The sequence below is a fragment of the Pleurodeles waltl genome, chromosome 7, assembly GCF_031143425.1.
Source record: "Pleurodeles waltl isolate 20211129_DDA chromosome 7, aPleWal1.hap1.20221129, whole genome shotgun sequence".
NCBI classification, from domain to species: domain Eukaryota; kingdom Metazoa; phylum Chordata; class Amphibia; order Caudata; family Salamandridae; genus Pleurodeles; species Pleurodeles waltl.
The window spans coordinates 1,133,308,221-1,133,335,641 of NC_090446.1; the positions used below are offsets into that span (position 1 = coordinate 1,133,308,221).

The 27,421-nt window shown below is 47.9% G+C and overlaps 1 protein-coding gene across 1 annotated transcript in view; it reads right to left on the bottom strand.

Moving 5' to 3' along the window:
• The window catches only part of RECQL5 (RecQ like helicase 5), a 461,944-nt gene that overhangs the window by 18,698 nt on the left and 415,825 nt on the right, over positions 1–27,421 (bottom strand). Inside the window, exons 16-17 of the mRNA XM_069200163.1 lie at positions 26,845–26,920; positions 12,870–13,124 (exon numbers count right to left, since the gene is read on the bottom strand). Of these exons, the coding sequence (XP_069056264.1) occupies positions 12,870–13,124; positions 26,845–26,920 (331 nt within the window). The remainder of the gene's footprint in view (positions 1–12,869; positions 13,125–26,844; positions 26,921–27,421) is intronic.

The window sequence follows — 27,421 nt, forward strand, 5'->3', positions numbered from 1 at the left end:
AGTGAGCAGCCCATTGGCTACCTCCAGGCACACCCCTGTAACACCCCTAAATTCAGTATTTAGAGGGCAACTCTGAACCCTTCAATCAGATTCCTGCAACCTAAAAAGAGCTGGACCCAACACCAACTGACTTGGCCCGAGCCCTACCAGCCTGTCTGCAGCCTTCAAAGAAATCTGCACCCAGAAGACGCTTTCCTGCAGCCCAGCGACTTCCAAAGCCTTGGGACGACTTCCTGCCTTTGAAAAAGACCAAGAAGTCCAATGGACAGCGGACCTGTCCAGAAGAAACCATCTTCAAAGAAGAGGAAGTCTGCCTGTGGAACCGCAAAACCCGACACCAGAAGTGACCACTGCACCCGATGCCCCTGGCCCTAGTCCAAATGGCCTGCCCATCCAGTGAAGGTTCCCCAGCGCCTCTGACCGAGAGTCCAATGTGGGCTGACCCCTGCCGGACTCCCCAGCGACACCTGCAGCCTAAATCTGAGGACTCCCCCTGACTGAAACCTGCCTGGTAAGCTGATTCTTACACCTTAAGACACCCCTGCACCCGGAGCCCCTGGGCCTTGTGGAGCTGAACCGTCAGTATCCCAACGACCCCCAGCATCTCAACATACCTGGGCAGCTGTGGGTTGACCTCTCCCAGCCTAAGCCTGCAGCCCATTTCTGAAAGTGATCTCTGCCACTGAATAACATTTGGTGCCCCACTGTGTTAGCACTCTGCACCCAGTCACCCCTATGCTGCTAAAGGTGTAAGATTGATGCTGCTGTGGCCTCCCCGTGTACATACCTCAGCACCAAGAGATCGACCCTTTACTCCGCATTACTCACCTGTAAGCAGCGCTGCAGGAGATACCCCCTCTCTCTCGCTTGGATAGCATTGGGCGCCCGATGCTGTATTGGCACTCTGCACCAGGCCGCCCCTGTGCCGCTGAGGGTGTAAGTTTGGTGCTGCCTTGTGGCCACCCCTGTGCTCTCCTAAACCACTGGAGACCAACCTCTGCCACCACTTGTATTTATTTGGGAGCAGAGTGTCTTCATCCTCCCCAGTCTCCATTGACTAACACTGGGCACCGACTCAGACTTTGACCTCTGCACCCAGCCGTCCCCGTGCCACTGTTGGTGCACCCTTCGCACCAACCTGAACCTTGTCTGGTGCTAGCCTAAAGCCTGGACTGTAAGTCGTGTACTTGCCTGCAAAACTGCATTATTGTTTCCATCTTATAAGGTAATACTGAAGAACTCTGAAAATTGCACTGTGTCGATCTTTGAAACCGCAACGTATTTTTAATTTAAAAACTGCTTACCTTATAACGAAGTTCTTTGGTTTAAATCATATATAAAAACAACTGTTATTTTTTTTTAATTGGTCTCGGATTTATTTTTGGAGTGTGTGTGTCTCATTTATTGACTCTGTGATTACAACAAATGCTTAATAAAACTCCTTGTTAAGCCTAACTGCTCGCCCTTATTACCACAAAAAGAACACTAGACCTATCTGTTTCTGCAGACCTCTGGAAATCCACTGGACTCTCTGCACAGTGTACTTCACTTTAGTACACTATAAAGAGAGCCAGCTTCCTACACTGTACTATTGGCTCTTCACTGAAAATGGGGGACTTGCACTGCAGACGCAGTGTACTTGCCCTGCACATGGTCTGATCACTCCCCAGTTAGGTTGCGGCTATTGTTCCCCAGTTCACGACTGTGCTGGCCATGATGGCAGATTCCAACAGACTCCCCATTGGAATATCGCCAGAAAAACAAGGGCAATGTGGAGAAATATGCCACACTTTGGGAAGGCATTTAAGTCCTATATCAGAGGGGTGACAGTAGCAAAACATGCAGGGATTCTCAGGGATACACACCGGCATGTTGCAAAACTAACAAAAATTCAAGCCTGTAAAATGCCTTCTGCCGCAGGCTCTAAAACAGGCACACGTCAAAGACCAGCACCAGCTGCTTCAACAATACAGGGGCTTAAAAGACAGAGAGGTACACTATTTAGGAAAGCATGGCTTAGTAGGCAAAATGGAGAAGGGGATAGACCTCATAAAACCTTAGCATGGCTCCTATGGAGGGACCAGTGACAAACCAGTCCCCGGTATTGTGACCTAGAATGGCAAGACCCTAGTTGACAGTGAAGATATATTGACAGAAATTAGAAATTAATATTCACCCCTCTATATGGTCCGAGCCCAGGAGCTGTCGGATTAATTTCTGAGCTATCTGAATGAGGTGGTCTTGGCCTGGTTGGATAACTGCTATCAGCAGTTTCTGGGTCACCCATTCTAAGAGGAGGAGATAATCTCAGCAATCAATGCGCTGGCTGGAGAGAAGGCACCAGGCTTGGATGGTTTGACAACCGACTTTTAAAAGGCCCATAAACATATTTTAACCCTTCACCTTTTGGATGCATACGCAGAGGCGCTGACCGATGAGGAATTGCCTTCGACGTTGCATGAAGCAGTTATTTCTGTACTCCCAAAACATCGAAGGAACCACTGTAGCTGTTGCAATAACTGCTTAGCTGTGACAATAAAATCCTTGTCAAAGTGATTGTGAACACAGTCCCTCCTACTGGAGAAAATAGTTTCTCCGCACTTTGTGCCACATAGATCCACGGTGATCAATTTACATGCAGTGTTTGCCGTCTTACACCAACTAAACCTGGAGTTTAGGGCAGAGGTGGTCTTTTCTAGATGCTGAAAAGGCATTTGATTCCTTGGAATAGTCTTTTGTAAGGGAAACGCTTCAAAGTTATGGCATATCAAAGGGCTTTATGCTGTTCACTAAGTTACTATGGGGGTCATTCCGACCCCGGCGGTCAAGGACCGCCGGGGCCGGGGGGAGCACTGCCAACAGGCTGGCGGTGCCCCGCAGGGCATTCTGACCGCAGCGGTTTGGCCGTGGTCAGAACAGGAAAACCGGCGGTGTCCCGCCGGTTTTCCGCTGCCCTGGGAATCCCCCATGGGGGCGCAGCTTGCTGCGCCGCCATAGGGGATTCCGACCCCCTCACCGCCATCCTGTTCCTGGCGGTTCCGACCGCCAGGAACAGGATGGCGGTGAGGGGTGTCGTGGGGCCCCTGGGGGCCCCTGCAGTGCCCATGCCAATGGCATGGGCACTGCAGGGGCCCCCGTAAGAGGGCCCCACTTTGTATTTCAGTGTCTGCTGTGCAGACACTGAAATACGCGACGGGTGCCACTGCACCCGTCGCACATCCTCCACTCCGCCGGCTCCATTCGGAGCCGGCATCCTCATGGAGGGGTGTTTCCCACTGGGCTGGCGGGCGGCCTTTTGGCGGTCGCCCGCCAGCCCAGTGGGAAACCCAGAATACCCGCGGCGGTCTTTTGACCGCGCAGCGGTATTCTGGCGGTTCCCTCCAGGCGGGCGGCTCCCGCCGCCCGCCGGGGTCAGAATGACCCCCAATATGTACACGAGTCAACGTCAGTGGGTTTATTTCAGACCCTTTCAAGTGGCCAGGGGTAACCACCAGGGATGCCCCTTGTCACCTCTACTATTCATCCTGACAATGGACCCTTTCGCACGCCACCTACAAGAACACATACATAGGGGACTATTTTTCCACACTGGTAAGTTATTGATGTCCATGTATGCAGCGAATATCCTGCTTTATATGAGGAATCCAGAGGCTTATGTTTCCCTCTGATTAGGAAATTTATCAGATTTGGTCAGTACTCGGGTATACCTATTGACTGAGATAAAATGGATATGTTTTTGCTTGCCAAGTGTACAAAGATGTGTTCTTTTAGAGTACCCTACTAGGTGGGTAGTGGACTCCGTAAGATACCTGGAGGTAGTACTATATAGAGAGGTGAGCTCTCATCTGGCTAACTATGGCCCGCCATAGACCAGTTACCACAGCAGGTTGATATCTGGACGAAACTCTCATTATCTCTTGCTGGTATAGTGGCACTGCTTTAAATGGTGGTCCTCCCAAAGTTTCTTTATCTACTTATGAACATTCCCAAGTTTATTTATCTATTGGTGAACATTTCTATCTCCCTCAACAGACATTTCTTCATCATACTCAACCCCTTTCTGATTAAGCTGCGTTGGGTCAATGGCACTGCCAGGATAACCTTGAACATAATGACATTTCCCTATGACCATGGTGGGTTTGAGGTCACAGGTCTCATACTTTACTAATATGTGGTGCAATGCCACTTCACAGCCTACTAGTATTACACTCCGATGTCTGTCTTCCTTATCTTATTCCCAAGCAGGATCAAATGGAGAGACCTTTACTGACAGCCTTACTCTCTCTGGGTTTGCCCTGGCCACAGAGAGAAGTCAAAACTGTGCCCGGTACAGGTTTGGTGTGGCGCTTCCTGTGACACAGGGTGGGGAACACATGCTTATATTCACCAGCTCTTCAACTTCACCACAACTCTATTTAGCCACTCACCATGAAATGTATGATACAGAGGACCCTAACCAAAATATTTTTGCCAGAATTTGGTCACCTACGTAGGGACGGGCGCTTCCGTCAGTAGCAGCTGATGACATTTGAAAGCAGTGGGATTGTAAAAGGTGGGTATGGCCTTTATGTAGAAAGGGAAGCAAGCAAACTAAATCGACAAACGTGATTTGAGGGGCCTCCCCCGAAAAAAAAATATGAAAAAAATGGCAAATGTTGCACTTTAAAGCACATGAATTTAGTGAGAAAACAAGGTATAAAAAAAGCTGTAGCAACATATTGTCTTGAAATATTAAAAACATTACAAACTGCTCCATGTCTTACTGCATTAATATGTTCAACAGTTACTCTAAGGTGCAAATTGTACAGCGCTACAACTTGAGGCCATTTCAAAGTGTGTCTTGCACTCAATGCACATCGACTTTGGAAGAAAATGCTCTAACCAGCCTTTGGGAAGCACCCACAGCTGCTGGCTGCAATCTGTTATATAGAAATATGTGCAGATAGGTCTTTAAATGGGATGAAAAAAGTGGGGGCTCTCCAAAAGGGAACATATAAAATAGGTTTGTGTGGTTCCCAAAGTGTACCAACCGACCGGTATTTTAATTTCTGAGATGTTTTTGTATCCATGTTTATAGAACACAATTGACACACTTAATCTGCCACCACTATTGACTTTGTCAAGGGTTGCTAGCTGTTTAAGATAAATGAGTAACAACAATGATTAAATAATTAACATTGAAAATGTTGAAACTGTGAGACTATGTTAAATATTATTGAGGCCTGTGGAAGTATTTCGTTCAGTTATGTGTGCTTTATGTTAGATATGTATGCTTTTTTCTCGGCACATCTTGTCCATTTGCGCATCTTCAACCTCATCACTTTCCTCTTCAGCACCCTCTTTTCACTCTTCCTCGACCGCACTTCCTCGACCGCACTTCCTCGACCGCACTTCCTCACATCACAACACCTAAACATACATACACTGCATTCACTCACATTTAAGCACTTTATTTTCTTTTGCCTTCTAAATAATTTGACATCTGTGTACCCCCCTCCACACACATTTACATAGAATTTCAATTGGAACTGTAGAACAAGTTACTTACCTTTGGTAACGCCTTATCTGTTAGAGACATATTCTAGCTGCAGTTTCTTTACCTTAGAAATTTTCCCAGGTGTCAGATTGGATCTGGAAATTTGTCTTGAGCAGTACCCCTGCGCGCCACCATGTTGCATCGGTCAGCTCCGCGTTCGTCATCTGCATCATGTGTGCCGGATATGATGTCAGTTTCCTTTCACGAAGTTCTATGCCAGAAGAGCAGAGCCATGAAGAACACTGACCACTGGTGTGGCAAAACTAGGGCCCTGAAAGAGAAGTCCCTGTCCCAAGAAATCTGTTTGCAGAGTTGGAAGGATGGGTGGGTGGGTCGGTAAGGTGCAACTAGAATATGTTTCTACTAGATAAGGCATTACCGAAGGTAAGTAACTTGATCATCCAATAGAGACTTCTAGTTGCAGATTCCTTACCATAGAATAGATACCCAAGCAATATCATCCCCAGAAGAGCATCTACAAATCAAGACCGTACTAGGAAGTCCTGCAAAAACCAATGGGCAAAATACCCGTCCCTTCGGACCGGACTATCCAGGCAGTAGTGTTTGGTGAACACGTGCAAGGATGCCCACGTTGCTGCCTGACACGACTGGAACTCCACGTGCTAACGTAGTGGTTGCAGCTGTCGCTCTGGTAGAGTGAGCAAACAAATCCTCCAGAAGTTGCTTTTTAGCCAATGCATAGCACATTTTAATGCAGAGAACAAACCATCTAGAGATGGTACTCTTCTGCACTGCCCGACCTTTCTTCACACCCACATACCCAACAAAGAGTTGATCCATCCACCAGGAACTCTTTGGTACGATCAAGGTAGAATACCAATGCTCTTTTTGGGTCCAGGTTGTGGAGTCTCTTCTTCCTTAGAAGGATGCAGGGGGTGTAAAAAGTGACACACAAAGTAATGCAGTGAAAACACTACAAAATGGACACCACACCAGTTTAGAAAAATAGGTAATATTTATCTAAATCAAACAAGACCAAAACGACAAAATTCCAACATACACAAGTTAAAATATGAATTTTCAAAAGAATAAGTCTTACGCCATAGAAAACAATAGAAACAATAGAAACAATGATTTTGCACCTGGTTAGTGTCAAAAATAAAGCCACATGGGCGAGCGTGCGTTAGAAAAGGGAGCGATGCGTCGATTCCTTCCTCAAGGGAGGCCGTATGTCGTTACTTCTACAGTCAGGTCGGCTATGCGCTGTTTTTCTCTCTTGCTAAATTTGTTCCATCAACAAGCACATACCGTTTTGATGACGGGATGCCTGGCTGCTAAGATAATGTTACAGACTTCGTGTTGAAGGTCAAAAGATGTTAACTGCCACCGATCAATCTCTATGCAAGAAGGCAGAGACTGGACAAGTTCGGGTAGAGAACCCTTCACTGCTGCTGTGACAAAAGATCCTCCCGAAGAAGTAGTCTGATCGGAGGATTGATGGCCATGCTCAATAGTGTGGGATACCAGATTCTTAGTGCCCAGTCCATAGACACAAGGATTAGCTGGGCCTGGTCGTTTTTGATCTTCTTGAGAACTCTGGGTAGAAGTGGTATGGGTGGAAAGGCGCACAGGAGGCCTGAGCTCCACTCGAGATGAAAAGCGTTGCCGAGCGAGTGCTGCCTTGGAAACTCCAACGTACAAAACTGCTGACATTGCGTGTCCTCTGCAGAGGCAAAAAGATTTAACCAAGGCTCTTCCCAGTGCTGAAAGAGACCTTGCACCACCTCCAGATGGGGATGCCATTCGTGATCGATCAGGCATTGTCAGCTGAGTTTGTCCGCTCTGGCATTCAGAGAGCCCGCCAGGTGTTGAACAATCAGGGAAATTCCCTGATGTTCCAACCATGTCCAGAGGCCTCCTGACAAAGGGCCCACAACCCCACCCCACTTGTTTCAGCACCACATGGCAGCGGTGTTGACCATGAACATCTGAACTACTTTCCTTTGAAGGAGAGAAGGAATGTTTTCAACACCAGTGTGTGCAAAAGGTTGATATGGAGCCAGGACGCTGCCAAAGACCAGACACCTCTGATCTCCACCTCTCCCATGTGGTCGTCCCATCCAAGGAGTGATGCATCTGTGACTACTGTGAGATATGATTGGAGAAGGGAAAGGAATCTGCCCCTGACCCAATCACGGTTCAAAAGCCACCACTACAGATCTTGTGCAGTCCCCTCCGAGATATGGGCCATGTCAGAGAGATTTGCTTGATGCTGCGCCCACTGGAACTTCCAGTCCCACTGCAGAGGCCGCATATGACATGTGGCATGTGACACCAACAGGAAGCAGGAGGCCCAGCAGCCTCAGAGTCATTCTCACCAAAATCCAGGATAGAGACTGTAGGAAACTGGCCCGGTGCGTGGTGAGCACATATGGTGTTATCACCTTATACCAGGCCCAGGTATCCCCTATTAGTGAAATGTAGGCAGTGTCTAGAAAGCCAGGACTCTCTTAAAGGTTGCTGTGGTTAAGCAGCCAAGACTTATCTAGGAGACATGCAAAGCTTATGCAATACCACTATAGTCACACAGCACTATAATATATGAAAGAACCACACAGGGTTACAAAAATAGGTACTTTATTATGGTAACACAAATACTAGAATACTAATAGGCAGTCCCAAACTGGAGATAAGTAGGAGGTGACCCTCAGCAGCTGGGAGAGCCACAAGAAGAGAAGGCAGTCCTCACAGGCGACCCACGGGTAGCAGGCACAGGAGTCGCAGTGACGCCCACGTAGCACACCTGAAGAGGAGTACCATGTCACTGGAGCAGAAGGAGCAGAAGGCAGGAGACTTTACAGGATGGAGCACTGGGGGCCGGGGCTAAAGAGAGCCTGAAGAGCCCTTGGAGGAGGAACAAACAAGCTTTGGTAGCTGCAAGAGTTGCGATGCACAGGGGTATTGTCCTGCAAGGAGAGGCATGGGCTTACTGTCTCCCACATTGGACAGCTGGTAGAGAGGACCAAGAGGACCACTCCAGCCTACCACCTGTGATGCAGGATCCACGCAGCTCTGGAGAAGAGAAGATCCACACAGCCGGTCATCGTTGCAGTTGGTGCCTGCGAAAGCAGGGGAGTAACTCCTTCACTACAAGGGAGATCCCTTCTTGCCGCTTGTGCAGACTGAAGAATCGTAGCCCTCAGAGGATGCACAGCTAGGAAAATATTGTAATTGCTGGAAGGAGCCGGAGAAACAATGTTGCAGAGCGGAGTCGTCGCTGGAGTTGCAGATTGTCAGTTCCTCGAGGGTTAAGTTGCAGTCCCGGTAGCCAGAAGTTCAAATAAACAATGCAGAGGAATCCTGCTGGAACCTTCCACATCGATTCTGAGGACCCACCCAAGAGGGACAGCCTAAAATAGCCCAGGAAGAGGGATTGGTCGCCTAGCAGGGTGACCACCTATCAGAAGGGGGCTGTGACGTCAACTGCCTTACCTGGCCACTCAGATGCTCCCAGGAGCCTCTGCCCACCTTGGATTCAAGATGGCAGAATCAAGTGGCCACTTGGAGGGGCTCTGGGCACCACACCAGGGGTGGTAATGGACAGGGGAGGGTTCACTCATTTCCAATCTCCAGTTTCGCACCAGAGCAGGGACTGGGGGTCCCTGAACTGGTGCAAAACGGTTTAGGCATGGAGGGCACCAAATGTACCCTTCAAAGCACACCAGTGGCTTGGGAAGGCTACCCCTCCCAAGCCATGTAACATATATTTCTAAAGGGAGAGGGTGTTGCCTCCCTCTCCGAAATGAAATCCTTTGTTCTGCCTTTCTCTGCTTGAGCTGGTCAAGTAGCAGGAGGGCAAAAAACAGTCTGGAGGGTGGTAGGAGCACAGGCTGCCTGGAAAACCCTGAAAGACTGGTGAGAGCAATTCTGGGGGGCCTCTAAGGAGCTCCCAGAATGCATGGAATCATACAACCAATACTGGCAACATAATTGGGGTACGATTCCAACATGTTTGATACCAAACATGCACAGGTTTAGAGTTACCATCATGTAGCTGGACACAGGTGAAATGGCTTCACTGCACTTACGAAGTCCAGAGTGAGGCTGATGCAGGGGTGCCCTCACACACAGGTGCCTGCAACCTTCCCTCTCGGCTAGGAGGGCCTGCCTTAGGGGTGACTTACAGTGACCTGGTGAAGTGACCTGTAGTGAAAGGGTGCATGCACCTTTTCATGCAGGCTGCAATGGCAGGCCTGCAGACACATTTTGCATGGGCTACCATGGTTAGCAGGATCCCAGTGAACACACAGGTAAAAAGAGGGGGTAACCATGTCAAAAAGAGGGTACTTTCCTACAGTCACGGGCAGCGTTTAGAGCACTGACATCGGAACCATTGTTAGGGAAGGTCATGATAGCAGGACCAATGCAGGTTCGGATCCAGGAATGGATCTATGGGTGCCCCCTGGAGCCTAGGCTGAAGCCGCCGGTGTGGAACCCGAGGAGGCACCAGCTTACCCTGCGAAGCCCGAAGGTGCGCCGGTAGAGTAAGTCTGCCCAAACATCAGGCGCATGACCTCGTAAAACTCACAGAGTTGGCCAGGGGTCGCTCTGGCTCCCAGAAACCTGGGGAGGTGTGGAGCCGACCTAGACAGCGGCTCATAGGATGGAGGCCTGGAGCGACTATGCTCCTTTTCTCTCGTATCGACGGCTGACAGATGAGTTGAAGTCAAAGAATGCTTGTTCTTCTTCACTGACTTCTTGTGCCTCGCTTTACCCGACCGTTCCGAGGACTTGGAGTGGGACGATGAAGAACGGGGACTCTGCAACCGACCTCGGGACCTTCGTCTTGACGCCGAACCAAGCGTCAGGCCGCAAAGAACTTTAGGGACCGCTCTCTCAAAGCTTTCGGATTCATGGCCCGACTCTCGGAGCATGACTTTGGGTTTGGGTTGTGGTCGCGCTCCAGACACGAGCATACGAGGTGTGGATCCGTCATGGACATTGCCTGTTTACAGGAGCCACAGGGTTTGAACCCGGTTTTCCGTGACAACAGCGCAACGCACCAGGAGTGTCAACACTCAAATTCATCGACAAAACGTTGAAGAAAAAAAAAAACAGTTAAAAAGTCACAGAGGAGTAGCTCTCTTCGGATCGCCACTGGCTGGCGCGGAAAGAAAAGAAGTTACCTGTGCGTGCCAGGTGGTGCTTATATATGTCCCATGACATCATATCCGGCGCGCACGCCACCACAGATGGACACCACCTGACGCCACACAGGGGTACTGCTCGAGAAAAATCTCCGGTTCAAGACTGAAACTTGGGGGAAATGCTAAGATATGGAATCTGCAACTAGAAGTCTCTATCAGATTACATGACCACTCTCTATATGCTCTGCAGAGAGGCCACCACACTGACAGGCACTTTGCTTAGCCTTCAGCCTCAGAGCCAGAGCTCTCAATCAAAGTCCCTAAAACACCTGGTACGACTTAAAGTACGCATTATACAAGAGTAATAAGATGCAGGAAAAAATACAGAACACACAACTTGATGACATAGCTGACACTCTTGGGGAATGCAAGGTTAAGTAAAACACATGAAATAAAAGAGGAACTAAAGAGCTCACATGCATTACCTTCACGTTTTCAACATTCATTGTTCAGAAATCAATCCATTTTTTTGGTATTAATGTTAAAGACATGAAGATAGGACCAGTTTTAATGCCCTACATCATGTACATGTCTGTACTATCAGCATGTATTTCACCATTTGCTCTAGCCTCTGACATTTGGATCGACTTTGCAGATGAACAAAAATCCTGCTAGTCTTTTAGATCAATTTCGGGTTGAACAAATACAGCAGCTCCAATTCAAAAGGGACCAGTGACCTGCAGCCAGCACCTGAGATTTTACAGTGGGTAGGTCAGCATGACCAGGGGTGTAAGCATAGTATACATAACACAAGATTAGCATTATAACACTTTCCATTACCAAGGACAAGGAGCCAAATACATGCTTGCATCCGGTTCTACCATGTGGCGAATGGGAAAGGGTGGGATCTAAGTCTGTTAATTATGTATATCTGGCCTCATGCAGGCATGCAGTCTACAAGGCCCAAACCATGACGCTGACAGCGTCACTGGCCTATATTGGATACCACCATAGAATTATAATGGCAATGAAAAGCTTAAGAAAGGTAAGCCCTGCGTCATAAGTCTCATTGCAGAAAGTTTATTTACTGCCTGGCTTCCATCTCCTGCTTCTAAGTGAGGCAGGGTAGGCAGCACAAACTCACGCGATTATTGCTCTAGATGTGACATGGTGGGTGTCTTGGCTGTGAGCCTATGCATTGTACGAGTTAGGCACAGGTGTCCAGGTGGGCGTGGTAAACAGACTTGGGTGAACCTCTAACTGTTACAATGAGATAGGGGGCATATCCCTGAATTACTAGCAGAAACGACTTCACTTTAAATACTTGCTTAGGGCCAATCATACCCCAGCTTGACAACATTGAATTGGTCCCATGCGTCATTACAGTTGGATACACTGCAGGGAGGAACATCCTGGGTTCTTACACTTATCATGGGAATACCCCATCACTTGTAACTACTGGCAGGCTATCCTGTTTTGGACAAGATGACAGATCAATACGTAGAGGCTAAACTGCTTATGGAGAATGGGGTGCCAAGTTCAGCGTCGCCATGAACTGGGAAGACAAAAAAAAACACCCATGGTCGATGAATGGTTAATGGACCCGAGGGGTTTGTAATGAACGCACTGAGATTCACGCATTGATGGTGCCAATTACCTTACGGCCAAAAGATTTATAAGGCCCTCTCAGGGTTTACCTTGCTAGGCGAGAAGGTGAGACATGGGTGCCCAGCAGGGTAGACCGCTTAGTGGCGACCCACCGGGACTGAGTGAGAATAACACACCACCTAGCTATAGGTTGTGGATGATGGGGGGACGGTGATATGGCAGCAACTGATGTGTGAGGGATGCCTGTTGGGGACATGTGAGAACACCAAGTTACGTCTCTGATTTATAACTTTGCTCTATGGGAGGACACGCTGTTAGAACATTAGACGGAAGCCAGATAATTTGGGTAAATCTTCTAAACTGTTCATTGTTTTGTCTCTGGCGTTACTAGATTGCATATATGACCACTGAATGTGTCTTTGCTTTCCTGTACAAGTTGGGATTTTTTTTTTTTTTTTTAAAGGCAGTAAGAGAACATCCCCACTCAGCTGGGAATCCTTACTGATGGATGCAATGGAGAGGCAACTCTTACCCAAAGCCGCTCCCATGATAGCTGTAGTTTCTTGTGCTGCGCCTATCCTCCCATAAAGTGAGATGGAGAGCAAGAAAGGACATACCTTGGAAGCAAAGCGGTCGTTCTTGAAGAACGGAGTTAGATATTTAACCACAATATCTGCAATATCCTTGAGGGACACTCCCTTGGCCACAGGCTGGATGGTTTTTGTTGTTCCTTCCTTGTCTTCCGAGGACAGATTTGGGTCAAAGGTCACTTTCTTCTTGGGTAGGCTTCCTCCAGCCTTGGTGTCCACTAGTGCTAAACAAGAGGGGTTAGCTTCTGTTCGCGGCCTCTTCATCTCAGGGGCTGGTGAATCCTAAAGAAGGCAAAATATGGACCGTATTACTGCATAGCAAGCAGGCCAACAGAATGAACTGTTGTACAGTTAACACATGTATTACACCGAATTACTGCCAAGCTATCAAGTACACAAACTGAAATAATACATGGATAATAGGCTTAAGTCTGAATCACTGCGGTAATCATAGTCCCAGAGGTAGAATTACTGAAAAGTGAACCGGTCCACCAACAATAACTACACCCAAGTGTTGCCCACAGACAGAAACATTTACTATATCACATCATTAGGAAATCACACTGCCATTCGGGGCTTGGGCCATACAAGAAAAAACACTATTGCAGAGTCTGGTCATGAATAAGAAATGCCACAGGGGCAGTACCGGACAAAAGCACCCGTGGGTTATGGAAACAAAGGTATTGTGACCAAGTACCAGGAAGAATACTGGAGGAAACAGCAGGAAGGACACAGCCACCAGGAGCCACAAGACGATGGACACTGCAAATAAGAATTATCAGAAAAGGATACTGCTAGCAGGGTCACACAGACAAGGACACTTCCAAGAGAGGCTTTGAAGGAACAGTTACTGTCAACAATGTTGGAGAACACAATGCCCACCAGTACCCACATCGAGATGGAAACTGCCAAAAAGGGTGTAGGAAGCTGGGCTCTGGTTACAGTAACCCACACTTTTTGCCTGGTTTTTGGATGCAACCTTGACTGGAGTGCACTGGGTTTCTGCTAACCAGGGCCCCAATGCCAGTGTTCTTTCCCCTAAAACTGTTCAGTTATTTCTGCAATTGGCAGCACATTTAGCTACCACTGTAAGTCCCTAGTACATAGTACCCCTGGTACCTAGGGCATGGGGGTACTAAAGGAAGGCTCCTGAGGGCTGCAGCACAAATTTGGCCACCCTCAGGGACTCTCTCACCACATGCACACAGTGCTGCCATTGCAGACTGCATACCTTGGTGCAGAACTAAAATGAAAACACGACATGCCACACAACCTGTGTGCCATGTCCCCTAATACTGCATGGACTATATGAAACTCACCTCTCTGGCAGGCCTTATAGCCCGAAGGCAGGGTGAATTATATTGCATGTGACGGCATAACTGCATGAGCAGATATTCCCATGTCATGTCTGTCGATTCTCAGACATAGCAAGTAACCAGGGAAGCCATTTTAAATGCTTGTGCTGGACACTGGTCATTACGAGCTCCCAAGCTACATGATGGCTTCTCTGAAGCCTGGGATGTTTAGTATCAAACATCTCAGAATAATAAATATTCACTGACCCCAGTGATAGATTTATTATACAATGCACACAGAGGGCACCTCAGAGGTGCCCCTGCAAACCTATCAACTCCAAGTGTGGGCACTGACTGGCCCAAACCAGTACAGCAACCTTAAGACAGAGTTCTGGGCCCCTGAGGTGAGAGCCAACGCCCTCAAGGGCTCAGAGCAAAGGCCTGCTCTGGGCAGAGGTGTGACCTCCTCTCCCAAGCAGGATGGACATTCCAGGGCGGGGAGCTTCAAAGGCCTTGCTGCCTTTGAAATGTGACCCAGGCCTCTCTAAATGTTGGGAGGAGGCTGACCCCCAGTTCCTGGCTCCACTTTTGGCAGCAGGACTGAGAGGAGAATTAGGTATATTAGAAGGAATGCCCACTTCGTGCCAGTATCACTCAAGGGTGGACAAGCTTAAGTTGACACTACTTTTTAAATTCCTCCATCTTGCATGGAAGTAATTAGGCCATGGAAAGAATTAGGAGAAAAGGGTTAGGGCTATTCCACTTCCCAAAGAAAGTTGTCATTTGAAGGGCGTAGTCACCCTAGAGGTGAATAGCACATTGGTTACCACCTGGCACTCCCTGGTAACAACCCTAAATTCAGTATTTAGAGGGCACCCCTAAACCCTAGAATCAGATTCCTGCAACCTAAGAGGAGTCAGAGCCCATAGCCAGCAGAGAAGACTGAAGACACCAAATGACTTGGCCCCAGCCCTACCATCCTGTCTGCTGCCTTCAAAGAAACCTGCACCCCGAAACAATGGTCCTGCAGCCCATCGGCCTCCAAAGCCTTGGGAGGACTGCCTGCCTTCGATAAAGACCAAGAACTCCTCCGGAGAGTGGACAAGTCCAGAAGAAACCATCTTCAAAGAAGAGGAAGCCTGTCTGAGGATCTGCAAAACCCAACACCAGAAGTGACCACTGCACCGATGCTCCTGGCCCGAATCCAAGTGGCCTACTCATCCAGTGAAGGTTCTCCGGCGTTTCTGACCAAGAGTCGGCCGTGGGCTGACTCATGCCGAACTTACCAGGGATGCCTGCAGCCCAAATCCCAGGGCTCCCCCTGTCCACGACCTGCCTGGTAAGCTGATTCCGACACCTAAAGACACCCCAGCACCTGGAGACCCTGGGCCTTAGGAAGCTGAACCATTGGTGTCCCTATGACCCCTTGCTTCTCAACTCACCTGGGCAGCTGTGGGTTGGCCCCTCCCGGCTTCCTGGCATAAGCCTGCAGCCTATTTCTGAAAGTGATCTCCGACACTGAATAACATTGGGCGCCCGATACTATGTTAGCACTCTGCACCTGGCTGCCCCTGTGCCACTGAGGGTATAAGTCTGCTTCTGCCTTGGGGACCCTCCACCCCCCACCACACCCAGTGCTCGCCTCAACCCCCAGAGACCAACCTTTGCCACCAATGTTACTTACCTGTGAGCAGTGTTTCAACATCACCCCCTCCCCCAACCTTCCATTGATTAACATTGGGCACCGACTCAAACTTTGATCTCTGCACCCAGCCACCCCACTCCCCTCCAATGCTGCTGTGGGTGCCCTCTTGGTACCAACCTGAACATTGCCCAGTGCTAGCCTGAAACCCTGAAGACTGGGGTTGTAAGTTGTGTACTTACCTAAGAAGCTGCATTCTTGTTTTCCTTTCATAGGTTAACATCGAAGACTGAAAACTGCACTGTCGATTTTTTGGAACAGCAAATTATTTTTAAATAACAAACTGCTTACCTGATAAAGTATTTGTTTGAGTGTGTGTTTCATTTATTGCCTCTGTGAGTACAACAAATGTTTAACACAACTCCTTCAAAAGCCTACCTGCTGGCCCACACTACCACAAATAGAGCTCTAGACCTATCTTTTTCTGCTTCTCCACATCTTTGGGGATCCACTGGACTCTATGCACAGTGTGCTTCATTTTAATACACAATATAGAAAAACAGCTTTCTACATTGGTGGCAGCAGGGGGATCTGCAACTTTGCATTTGTTGATACCAGTGGTCAATAAGTGACTACACAAGTAAATCCAAAAAGTGCCTTCAGTTAAATCGCATTTTTTGAATTGGATATTTTTCTAAATTCCTAAAAGTAACTGTTAGGGCCCTGGTTAGGTCTCTGTAGCTTAACAGTAAAACTTAAAAACTTACGTAAGTTAGGACAGCAAAAACGTGTGTTGTTTTTTTTTCTTTCCACTAGCTCAAAATGGTCCCCACTATTAGTAAAGTAATGAGTACCTCAGAGGACAGGGTTGTGGTTCTCACACTCACCCCCTTACCTTCAGCTTTCACACAAAGACCCGAGGGCCCTCTGTAAAGCAAAACAGATTTTAAAAGGTTCAAACCCTACCTCTGCAAGGCTCCAGGAGTTTCTGTCAGTGTTTAGTTTAGTTTAATGGATTTATAAAGCGTATGGCTACCCGAAGGCCTCCCAGCGCTAAAAAGAAGACAAAGGCATCACAGTGGAAATTTATGATGGAAAAAGTAGTCTTCAATTTACCTCGAAAAGAGTTTGGAATTGTCCATTCGGAGTGCCAGGGGGAGGGAGTTCCATAGATTAGCTGCCTTGAAAGTAAAGGACCTACCTCCTTATTTTCTTAACACAGGAGGTGTTATTTAGAGCAGCAGATGAAGATCTAAGGGATCTCTGGGGAGTGTAGGGCATGATCATACGCTTGATAAGAGAAGGTCCCCTATCATGAAGAGCTTGATGCACCATACACAAAGCTTTCAAATTAATCCATGCTGGATGGGAAGCCAATGAAGGGAGGCTAAGGCTGGTTTGGCCGATGCAGTTCTAGGGATGGCCATGAGTAGCCGGGCTGCCGAATTCTGCACTATCTGCAGTCTCCTTAATACACAGATGGGAAAACTCAGGAACAAAACATTCCCATAGTCTAGGCAGGATAATATAAGGGCTCAAATAATAAGTCTTTTGGCAGGAAAGGGGAGAAATTTGAAGATTTTTCTGAGCATTCTTACAAGATTGAAGCAAGAAGCAGCTAATTTTTTAGCATGCTGTTCCATCAATAAACGGGAGTCCAGACATACTTCTAGGCTTTTTATAGTTTCCTTTGGGGGAGGAAGTTTTTATTTTTTTTATTTTTTTAAGAGTATGACCTGGCCAATCTTTCCGAGAGTGCTACTCATCTGATAACTCAAGAAAGTGAGGAGGTGAATCTAGGTGCCCCTCCCCCCAAATTGAAAGGGTATAACCTGCACCCAGAGTGTCCAGTAAACACCAACCTAGAGAGGATGGTACAAGTTCTCCCAGATCCAGATATAGGCTCTCTGAACAGGAGATGTTTTTAAAGCAATTGGCTAGGAATCTCCCTGAAGGACAGGATCCCACAAACAGAGAGGGAAAGAAATGAAATGGGTTTAGCACCCATGAATGGTGGCAGCAATATCATAAATAGGGGCAGAGTAGAAAACTATGACCCAAAATCCTCAACGATTGTCCCCAAATATGAGGAGGATTATGATATCACCCAGTGGTTTGCAGCCTATGAGAGGGCCTGTGTTTCCAGAGGACTTAAGACTATTGGGGAACTCTCCTTTCGGAACTGTTCTCAGGAAACTGTAGAGAGAGACTCCCCACACTGAATGAGGCAGATGCAACCTCATATGAATTCATGACGGCTACCCTGACTGAGGGATGTCGGTTGACTACTGAGGAGTACTGAATCAAATTCAGGGAGACTCGAAAACCCAGAGTCAGTCCTGGGTTAATTTTGTGGACTTCTCGGTGAAGACACTAGGTGCTCAGTTAAAAGGCAACCACGTGCATGATTACGAAGAGCTTTAAAATGTAATAATGAAGGAGCATCTGCTGAGTAATTGTGTGAAGGAAAAGTGGCACTAATACTTGGTAGACCTAGGGCCAGTCTCTCCCCAAGATAACTGGGTTAGAACTAGGGTGTCCAAGACTAGGACTGGTGGGGTGACCAAATAAAAGTCAGGGAAGCCCCCACACCAAAGTCAAAAAGGTGGACAACCCTAGAGATAAAGAAAATGAGTCATCTGTAGGCTCCCAAAAATCTATTCGGGAGGGTGGATCTCAAGACACCTCACATAACAAAACTGGGTACCAGGGTACAAACTGGAATGCCACTAAGGCATGGTGCCATGGCTGCAAACAGGTCATCACAAAAAGGACACTGCTTGTCCTAAACACCACCCCACTAGTAAACCCCGAGGGGTTGCCTGTGTAGCCATAGGGGATGATTCCTCAGATAAGGAGGTCCTCTTAGCCTTTAACAGGAAAGTGGGACAAACATGTAAGTTGGAATCACAGTCACTGCCCTGAGGTATACTTGTGCCAGTCACACAGTTGTGCATGAGATGTTGGTACTCTCAAACCAGTAAATCCCAGGTGAGACTGCCAGGGTAGGGGGCATCCCAGTGGAGGTCACTAATAGGCCTGTAGCTTTAGTGCCCCTAGAAATAGCTGGGTCCCTTAGTTGGAGAAGGGTGGTAGTCAGTGCAGACCTCTCCCTTGATTGTCTCCATGGAAATGACCACCTAGACGTTGGTCAGAACCCAAAAGAGGGGATGGTCCAGTGTCAGCCCTCTCCCAAGGACTCTGGGGTGCTGCCCATGCAGTGTCTGCAGGTAGGCCCCAGAAGAGAAAGGGGAAACAACAGAATAAAAAAAGGGGGGGGCAACCTTTAGCCAAAGTTCAAGTAAACCAAGGAGATTCAGCTCCAGTAAGGAAGATCGCCGAAGTTGGCTCTTGTGAAGCCCAGCCTGACCCAGAAGAAGTCCTGACTAGTCAGGCAATTGTTAAGCTTGAGTTGGTGGCTCCTCAGCTAACAGAAAAGAGAGTGAAAGGAGGGTACTTGCTACAGGATGTAGCACCCCCCACTCTAAAACAGCAGACAGGCACCCTGAAGCCAAAGAAACCTGTAACATAGCCTCTTCACCTGTCAGTGAGGAGCTAAAAGTGTGGTCCTGGGCACTGACAGCAGTCCATGGCCTCTGCTGGGTGCTAGCCTTTATGGCTGCACCATCACCGGAATGGTGGTCTGACCCTATGCTAAATAGCAAGATAGGTCCCCGACCCTGTTGGGCAAGGTGGGCTTGCTCAAGCTGTGGGTCATCCCTTTGGGTAAGCTAGGGGTTGCCTTAGGTAAAATAGGGTTAGCAGAGGTGGACACCTCTGATCCCAAGATAAAAAGTGTGGGCAAAGACACTAATGAAACAGATAAAGGCAATAAAAAATTCGGTCCTATCACTGTTGAGGTGGTTCAGTTCCCCAGAGGGAATGACCTGGACAGTAGGATGTGGGACATAATAGGCCCAGCAACCATGCGGCCTGCTCCCATACTCTTCCTCGACTGGCAGACTAGAAGACTCTCACAGATTTGGCAGAGTCTTCTGGCCTGTTGGCTGGGTGGGGTGGGGGGCAGCTAATGTAGGGAGCAGGGTTCTGGTTACAGTACCCCCCACTTCCTAATCGTCAAACTAGGAAGGTTTGGAAAAACTGCAGGGAATTGGGGAGGACGGAGGACTGGCCCAACCGCTTGCTCCCTGATCAAAGAGGGCGGTGGATCCCACTTCCATGGCCATGTAGAGGTTGTGCAGCATGCACAGCGTGGTGGCTGGCAGGAACGGGTGTGGCGGGACATTTCTTCCGTAGCCACGAAAGGGGCAAAAAGTAGACTGAAGGGGGCATGGGCAGCTGCAAGGCCCAAGGACCTGGCTGTAGCATGAGAATCCTTGAGCGCAGTCTGCTTTCCTTCCAAAGAGATGGTTGCCATCAAAGGGCATGTTCATAAGGTTAGAATGGACATCCCTGGCAAAGCCAGATTTCCTCAACGAGGCGTGGTACCTAAGGGCCACTGTTGAAGCAACCTCTCTGCCCAGTGAATAGGTTGTGTCCAGACCACATCTAATCATGAACTTTGCTGCGTCTCTCCCGTCAGCAACAGCTTCAGAGAGTGCAGGCCGGGCCTCCTCCGGGACCTGTGGTGGCACTTGCACAACCATATCCCACAGCATGTGGGAGTAACAGCTAAAAAAAAGGCAGGCGGTGTTTATGGGCTGCAATGCTAGGCTGAAGGAAGAAACATCTTCTTCCCAAGTTGATCCAGCCTCTTGGATTTCCTATCTTGGGGCCAGAAGGGAATGTGCCCTGGGATGTAGAGGCTTGGATACAAAAAAAAGCTCTTGGGTGGTGTTTTGCATCAGGAATGCTGGGTCGTTCAGCGCAGGCCGATGGCGGCAGGCAATAGTCCCGTTTTCAGGAGCCCCTGTGCTGGGTCTGGACGAGGAACTCAGCAGGACATCAGTAAGGGCTTCATTAAAGGGCAATAGAGGTTCAGAGGATGAAGCCCCAAACTGAAGCACCTCTGTCAGGAGATTAGTCCTGACTGCAACCAAAGGTAGCTCTAGGCTCAGAACCTCTGCCACGCTTTGCACCACCATGGAATACGACGCTCCCTCCTCCATAGCCACAGTACAGGGAGAAAGCGTATCCAGACCATTGGCTTGGGACAGATCCGTTCGCCAGTCCACAGAATCTTGGAGTTGGTATTCTAAATGGTCCAGCGACCCCTTCCATGCCTCACTGTACCCCAATCCATACGTATAAGGGTCAGGATCCGACAAAGTGGGCAAGGCCCCTTTTGAAGTCAGAGTCTGCGTCATGCAATGCCGGTCTGGCTCAGTGTCGGAGTCGGCAACGAGTATGGTGCTGACACCAAGCGACATGGACAGGATCGGGAGCGCTGATGTCAGAACCGGCACTGGAGAAGACTGAGGTGGTACAATTCATGCCGGTTCAGATCCAGAACTGCGTCCATGGGTGCCCGCTGAAGCTGGGGCCAAAGCTACTGGTGCAGAACCCAAGAGGGCCTCTTCCGATACTTCGGAGCCCGAGGGTGCAATGGTCAGACTACCCAAAAATGAGGTGCATGGCCTCATAAAACTCTCTGAGATGGGCAGGGTTGCTCTGGCTCCCTGGAACTTGGGAGGCGCAGAACCTAACCAGACGCAGGTTCCAAGGATGGAGACCTAGAACGACAACGCTCCTCTTCCCTCAACTCATCACCCGACGAATTTGTTCTTCTTCAACTTCCTCTTGTGCCTCAACTTACCCAAGCGTCAGGCAGCAATGAGCTTTAAGGACCACTCCCTAAAAGCTTTGGGATTTATGGTCCGGCACTTGGAGCACAACTTCGGGTCGACTGCAGATCAGTTATGGACATCGCCCAATGGCAGGATCTGCAGGGCTTGAATCCGGTCTTACGCAAAGACATTCTCGAAGCACCAGGAGTGTCAAGACTCAAAAATCTTCAACAAAGTCAAAAAGACAAGTCATAAAGCGACTGAGGGGTAGCTCTTTTTCAGATCAGAGCTAGGCTGGCACAGAAGGAAAAGAACTGATGTCAGCTCGCTGGGGTGGCACCTATATAGGACGCGCAACATCATATCAGCCGTGGACAATGGACAAGGAGCCGATCGATGCCATCTACCGACATGCAGGGGTACTGCTTGAGAAAATTCTCTGATCCAGACTGACGCCGGGGGGAAATTCTAAGGTAAGGTATCTGCAACTCGATGTCTCTATCAGATATAATGATTAAGATTGTTTACTAAACATCATGGGACCTTGAACAAAGGAATTTAATTTGGTGGATTGACTGAAGACAGTTCGCTCATTGAGACATGTGAATTTAGCGCTTTTGTTGCACAGGAATATTTAATTCAGATTTATCCCAAAGGTTCAGGCACAACAATAAATGAGAGGGGGCTTTCTGCAATGGGAACGCAGCTTAGAAACAATTTTATCAAGAAAATGACCAAGTATGAAGATTTTGTGTATTAGTTTTCTATAACACAGAAAGAAATGTGTCAAGTAGCATGTTTTTGATAGGCTGAGAGAGCAATCGCTTAGTTTACTGGCAGAGGTGTAGTGTTCAATGCTTTGTTCTAGCAGTGATCTAAATATTCAGATAGCAGCATAAAATAAGTGTGTTCATTCCCAAATATCAACAAAATCAAGGGCAGGTCAAAAGTGGGCAATGAGAGAAAACACTGTTCTGTGCATTTGCAGGTTAGGATCCCATGCCTTTCTCACAATTTAGGCAGAAGGTCTGCAATATTTCTGTAAAGACCAGATGACAACCTGGGGGACAAGTGGGTTTTTGGGAAAGTGAGGACAATACCTTTTCATTATTCTGTGGAAGATTAAAAACTAGTTTGCTTTGAGGTACAACATTTGTTAAAGACTGACATAGTTGTTATATATTGAAATATGCTAGGTTCTGTGAGCAACATTCTAGTTCAGAAGGAGGAACTGCTATGTTAAGATTTAAACAATTTGACTGGTTGATCGCCACTGTGGGAGGCTGGCCCTGTATATACTATACCAAAGTAAGGTATAGTGTTCACAGAGTCCAGTGGATCCCCGAGGCTTTACAGAGGCTCAAGTAAATAATATTAATGCTCTCTTTTGTGGTAGTGTGGTCGAGCAGTTAGGGATATCAGAGGGTAGTGCTAAGCATTTGTTGTACACACATTCAGGAAATGAGGCACACACTCAATGACTAACTCCAGGCCAATGTTTTATGTATAAAAAAAATATACTTTATTACTTTATTTCTAGAACTAAAAGGATCTTTGTTGCAGGTAAGTACCATTTCAAGAATGTATCACTTTCAAGTAGGAAATATACTTTGTTTAGAATTCATAGGTAAAACAGTTTACAGGTCAGTAATATTTTTCAATTTCAGTGCAATTTCTCATAGAATGGAATGCAGTCGTACGGGAGGAAAAGTAACAACACAATTTGCAGGTAAGTATGTGACTTACGATCCCAGTCTTCGGAGGTTAGGGTGCCCACAGAGCAAAGTTTAGCAAGACACCAAGGGGTGCACCACCACAACAAAGTGCCAGCCGGGTGCAGAGGTTAAAGTAGGTGTCAGGTGCCCAATGGAATCCTGTGGAGACTGGGGGCACTTAAAAAAGAAACAGCTTGCACGTAAGTACCCGTGGTTCAGGGCACAGACCTGGGGGGGTTTAGATCAGCACCGGGGGAGGAGGCCACAGGTCAGTGCCAGACACACACCCTCAGCGGCACAGGGCAGCCAGGTGCAGGGTGCAAACACAGCGTTGGGCGCCCAATGCTTTGCATTGGAGGAACCCCAGGGGTCACAACGAGGCTGCAGGCTTGGTCCACGGAGTCGGCTGAAGGAACCCAATGGCTGGGCAGGTAAGTAGAAAGCCTGTTGACATTGCTGGACCGTGGGTTGAGTTCTCCAAGGCCAGGGGGCTGTGGGTGCAGGGGTACCTTTAGGCATTGGGAAATCTTCACTTGAGCCGGTCGTGGTCAGGTTTCGTCGTGTTGGTCAGAGGGGTCAACCCAGGGTGGACTTGAGGTCGGAATCACTTGGGGACCTTCTCTGGACCACTGAGCCACCATGACACGGGCCGCAGGCGTTGGGTGCAGAGTGGGAATGACTCACGGTTCTGGAGTCCTTCTTAGAGGTTTCTTTGTGGACAGGGGCGCTGTCCTCAGGAGATCTTGGTCCTTGGGTAGGCAGGCAGTCCTCTGTGGGTCTGTAGAGCTTGCCTGCCCTGCAGGATGCGTCGCTTTTTTGTAGCAGGAGTCTTGAAGCTGGAGATAGGCTGGTAGGGTTGGGGCCCACTCATTTTTTTTTATCTGGAGTCTTCTCGGCTGAGTGGCTCAGTCCTTCTTTCAAGTCACCAGGAATCTGAAGAACAAGGTTCAGGGGTGCCCCTAGATATAGGGACATACAGGAGTCAGAGGGCAGCAGCCAATGGCTACTGTCCCGGACGGTGGCTACACCCTTCCTGTGCCCACTCCCTCTGGTGCGGGGGCACATTCCTAACCTTATTGGCTAACATTCTGCAAAACAAGATGGAGGATTCTGCCAGGAGGGGCTAACCTCAGCTCTGGGGACCCTAGGGATGGTCCCAGCTGGGGTGGACACTCCTCCTAGTGTTTACTAATTTTCCCAGTAACCCACCACCAAAAAGGGGGCTTGATCAGGGAAGGGGGGCACCTCCACTAGCTGGGGTGCCCTACGGCAGTGTAACAAAAGGCAGGAGCCTTTGAGGCTCACTGCCAAGTGTTGCTGTTCCTGCAGGGGGGAGGTGTGAATCACCTCCAATTGTCCCTGACCCCAGAGAGCGCAAAGGCTCCCCCCCCCCAATGGGGTCAGAAAATTGTCAGTTAGAAGCAGGCTGGCACAGACTGGTCAGCCTCACATCAAAGGGTTGGGTGAAATACAGAAGGCCAAAATGCCCTCTGTGTGCATTTTTCAATAAGCCCAACACTGGCATCCGTGTGGGTTTATTGTGCCGAGACGTTTGATACCAAAATTCCCAGTATTCAGTGAAGCCGTCATGGAGCTGTGGAGTTCGTATTGACAAACTCCCAGCCCATATACTCAATATGGCCACACTGCATTTACAATGTCTAAGAATGGACTTAGACACTGTAGGGGCATATTGCTCATGCAGCTATGCCCTCACCAATGGTATAGTGCACCCTGCCTTAGGGTTGTAAGGCCTGCTAGAGGGGTGACTTACCTATGCCACAGGCAGTGGTTTGTGGCCATGGCACCCAGAGAGGGATGCCATGTCAACTTTACCTTTTTCACCCCACCAACACACACAATATGCAATGGCAGTGTGCATGTGTTTGTTGAGAGGTCCCTTAGGGGGGCATAATACATGCTGCGGCCCTTAGAGACCCTCCCTGGCCACGGGGCCATTGGTACCACTGATATCTTTTACAAGGGACTTAGCTGTGTGCCAATTGTGGAAGCAATGGTACAGTCTAGGGTAAGAACACAGGTGCCGGGCCTGGTTAGGAGGGTCCCAGTACACACTCAGTGAAGTTAGCATCAGATATCAAGCAAAAAGTGTGTGTTTGTGTGTGTGGAGGGGGTAACCATGTCAAAAGGGGCACTTTCCTACAGTCACCACAAAATGGAAGGGAATGACCTACAATAGAACTGGATAAAGCTGTTATATCAAAGAATGGTAATGTGACCAAGTCAGAATATTTAAAAGTTTAGAATTTCCTTAAGTCCTTCTGGTTAGAAAGGAAGCAGTGGTCCGCTTGTCTGCCTTCTGGAGTGGCCTTACAACCACAGGACTCCACAAAAGTGTTTAAATACGTGATGACTCAGTTCTGAAAGGCTAATCACTTAGGTGAAATTTAGGGGATGGCTCGAGACAAGGATGTTTTCAAACAATACACCGAAATGGTAATCCAGCTATTGTTCTCCTTAGGTTTTATGGTAAGTGTTGAAGAGATGGCATTTGGTCCCAGAGCAAGAAACTCCGTTTCCATTTTTCAATAAAGATTCACCCCTAGAGCCTCAAGTTTCCTCAAAAGAATAAGGCTAGTACACAGAAATGTAAGGAGGATTTCAACTGGGAGCCTCAGAAGATAATCCTGGTTAGGTTTTTCTATATTGAAAAGAGTTTACGTTCAACTCAGTTGCCTGTGTAACAGTTGTGGTTGTTGCAAAGCCATGAATATTTATACTCTTAGGTTCTGTGCATTGCCATTAAATGGACGTTTCATTTATTTATTTTATAGGTAAAAAGTCCATTATTTTACTAAAACCATAGAGGTGAATTCACCCCTCTCAAGAAGGAAGCTTATTTTTTTCCGTGGGTGTTCCTTCTGAAAGTGTTAAAGGCAGAATGTCTCAGTGGATGAGTGAGAACACAACTGTAAGTAATAGCTTTGATATCTGGAAACTACTACAGGAAAAAAAGAATGCCTACATGACAAGATTTTAAGCAGGTTATTTGAACCAAATCAATTATATCAAAGTACATTTGTCTGAAAACTCCACTGTAAAATGCTATTTTACATTGAAAAACCAAAGCAGCAAATGGGGTTAATTTGGTCTGGCTATACCAGGACTGAAAACTGCCGCCTTACGAACTTCAAAACGGCCCAGTCCCGTCATGGCCAAGAAAACCAGTCAAGTGGTCAAGTGGTTTGTGTTTGGAGGTCAGAGAGAGAGAACATGAATATATAGAGATATGTGAGATGTTTAAAGAGAATAACCATGATGGAGAACAGGACCTTCACATATAACATGCATGTTAATATATGTTCTGGCATGTTGTAATATACCTGCCAAAACATAACTAACAAACTAATAACTTGCAGTTTCACAGACACCTAAGGAAAATACATTGGAATTAAGCACATTTTACACGGAACATGTATGTACCCGAATCTTTGCATCCGCAGTGAAATGAGAGGAGCACAGGGTAATACACTTGCCAACAGCTGGGAAACCCAAGTATGTTGAGTGCAAACTCATGTGAATATCACATCGAGACAGAGGGAACCAGAACGTGTTTAACACGATCTAATCTCTTCTGTGAATGTGTTCAAATAGCTGGTGGGAAGCATCAGTAAAGCACGCTCTGTTGCCTTGTTGACCTACCTCTTCTGGCCCTGGTCTCTTCCCTCGCAGCGCTTCATTCTGGATGCTGGGTTCTCTTTCTGGTTCAGCCTCGGTCCTGAGAAAGACATTTCTAGGTCACTTGGGATGACTGGTTACATAAATGTTATACTTATTAAGTAAGCTCTAAAGATACAAAGCAAAGCTACCTTAGTCCAAAACCTCCGACTGCAGAATGTGGCACTGATGTGTGGAAGCACCAAGAATATAGCGCAAAGATATCGTACAACAAGGTGTGGAACTTGGGGAAGCACTAAGGATCCAGAGCGAGGAGGACACTGTACAAGGTCTAACCACAGAACCGGACATGAGACTGAAGGACAAGGACACTGAGCAATGAATGGCAGCGGGTCTGTGACTGCAGAGTGCAATACTACAATGCAGGATGAAACCACAGAACAGGATATGTGACAGAGGGACCGGAAGTTAGAAGCTTGCATAGCAAGGCTATGGTGCCGGTCTAGAACCGTGTTATGTCTGGAGACCAGTTAAAGGGAGTGACTCATAATTTGCACTTTTCAGCCTCTCGACTAGAATTTCGTAAATGGACTGCGTGACA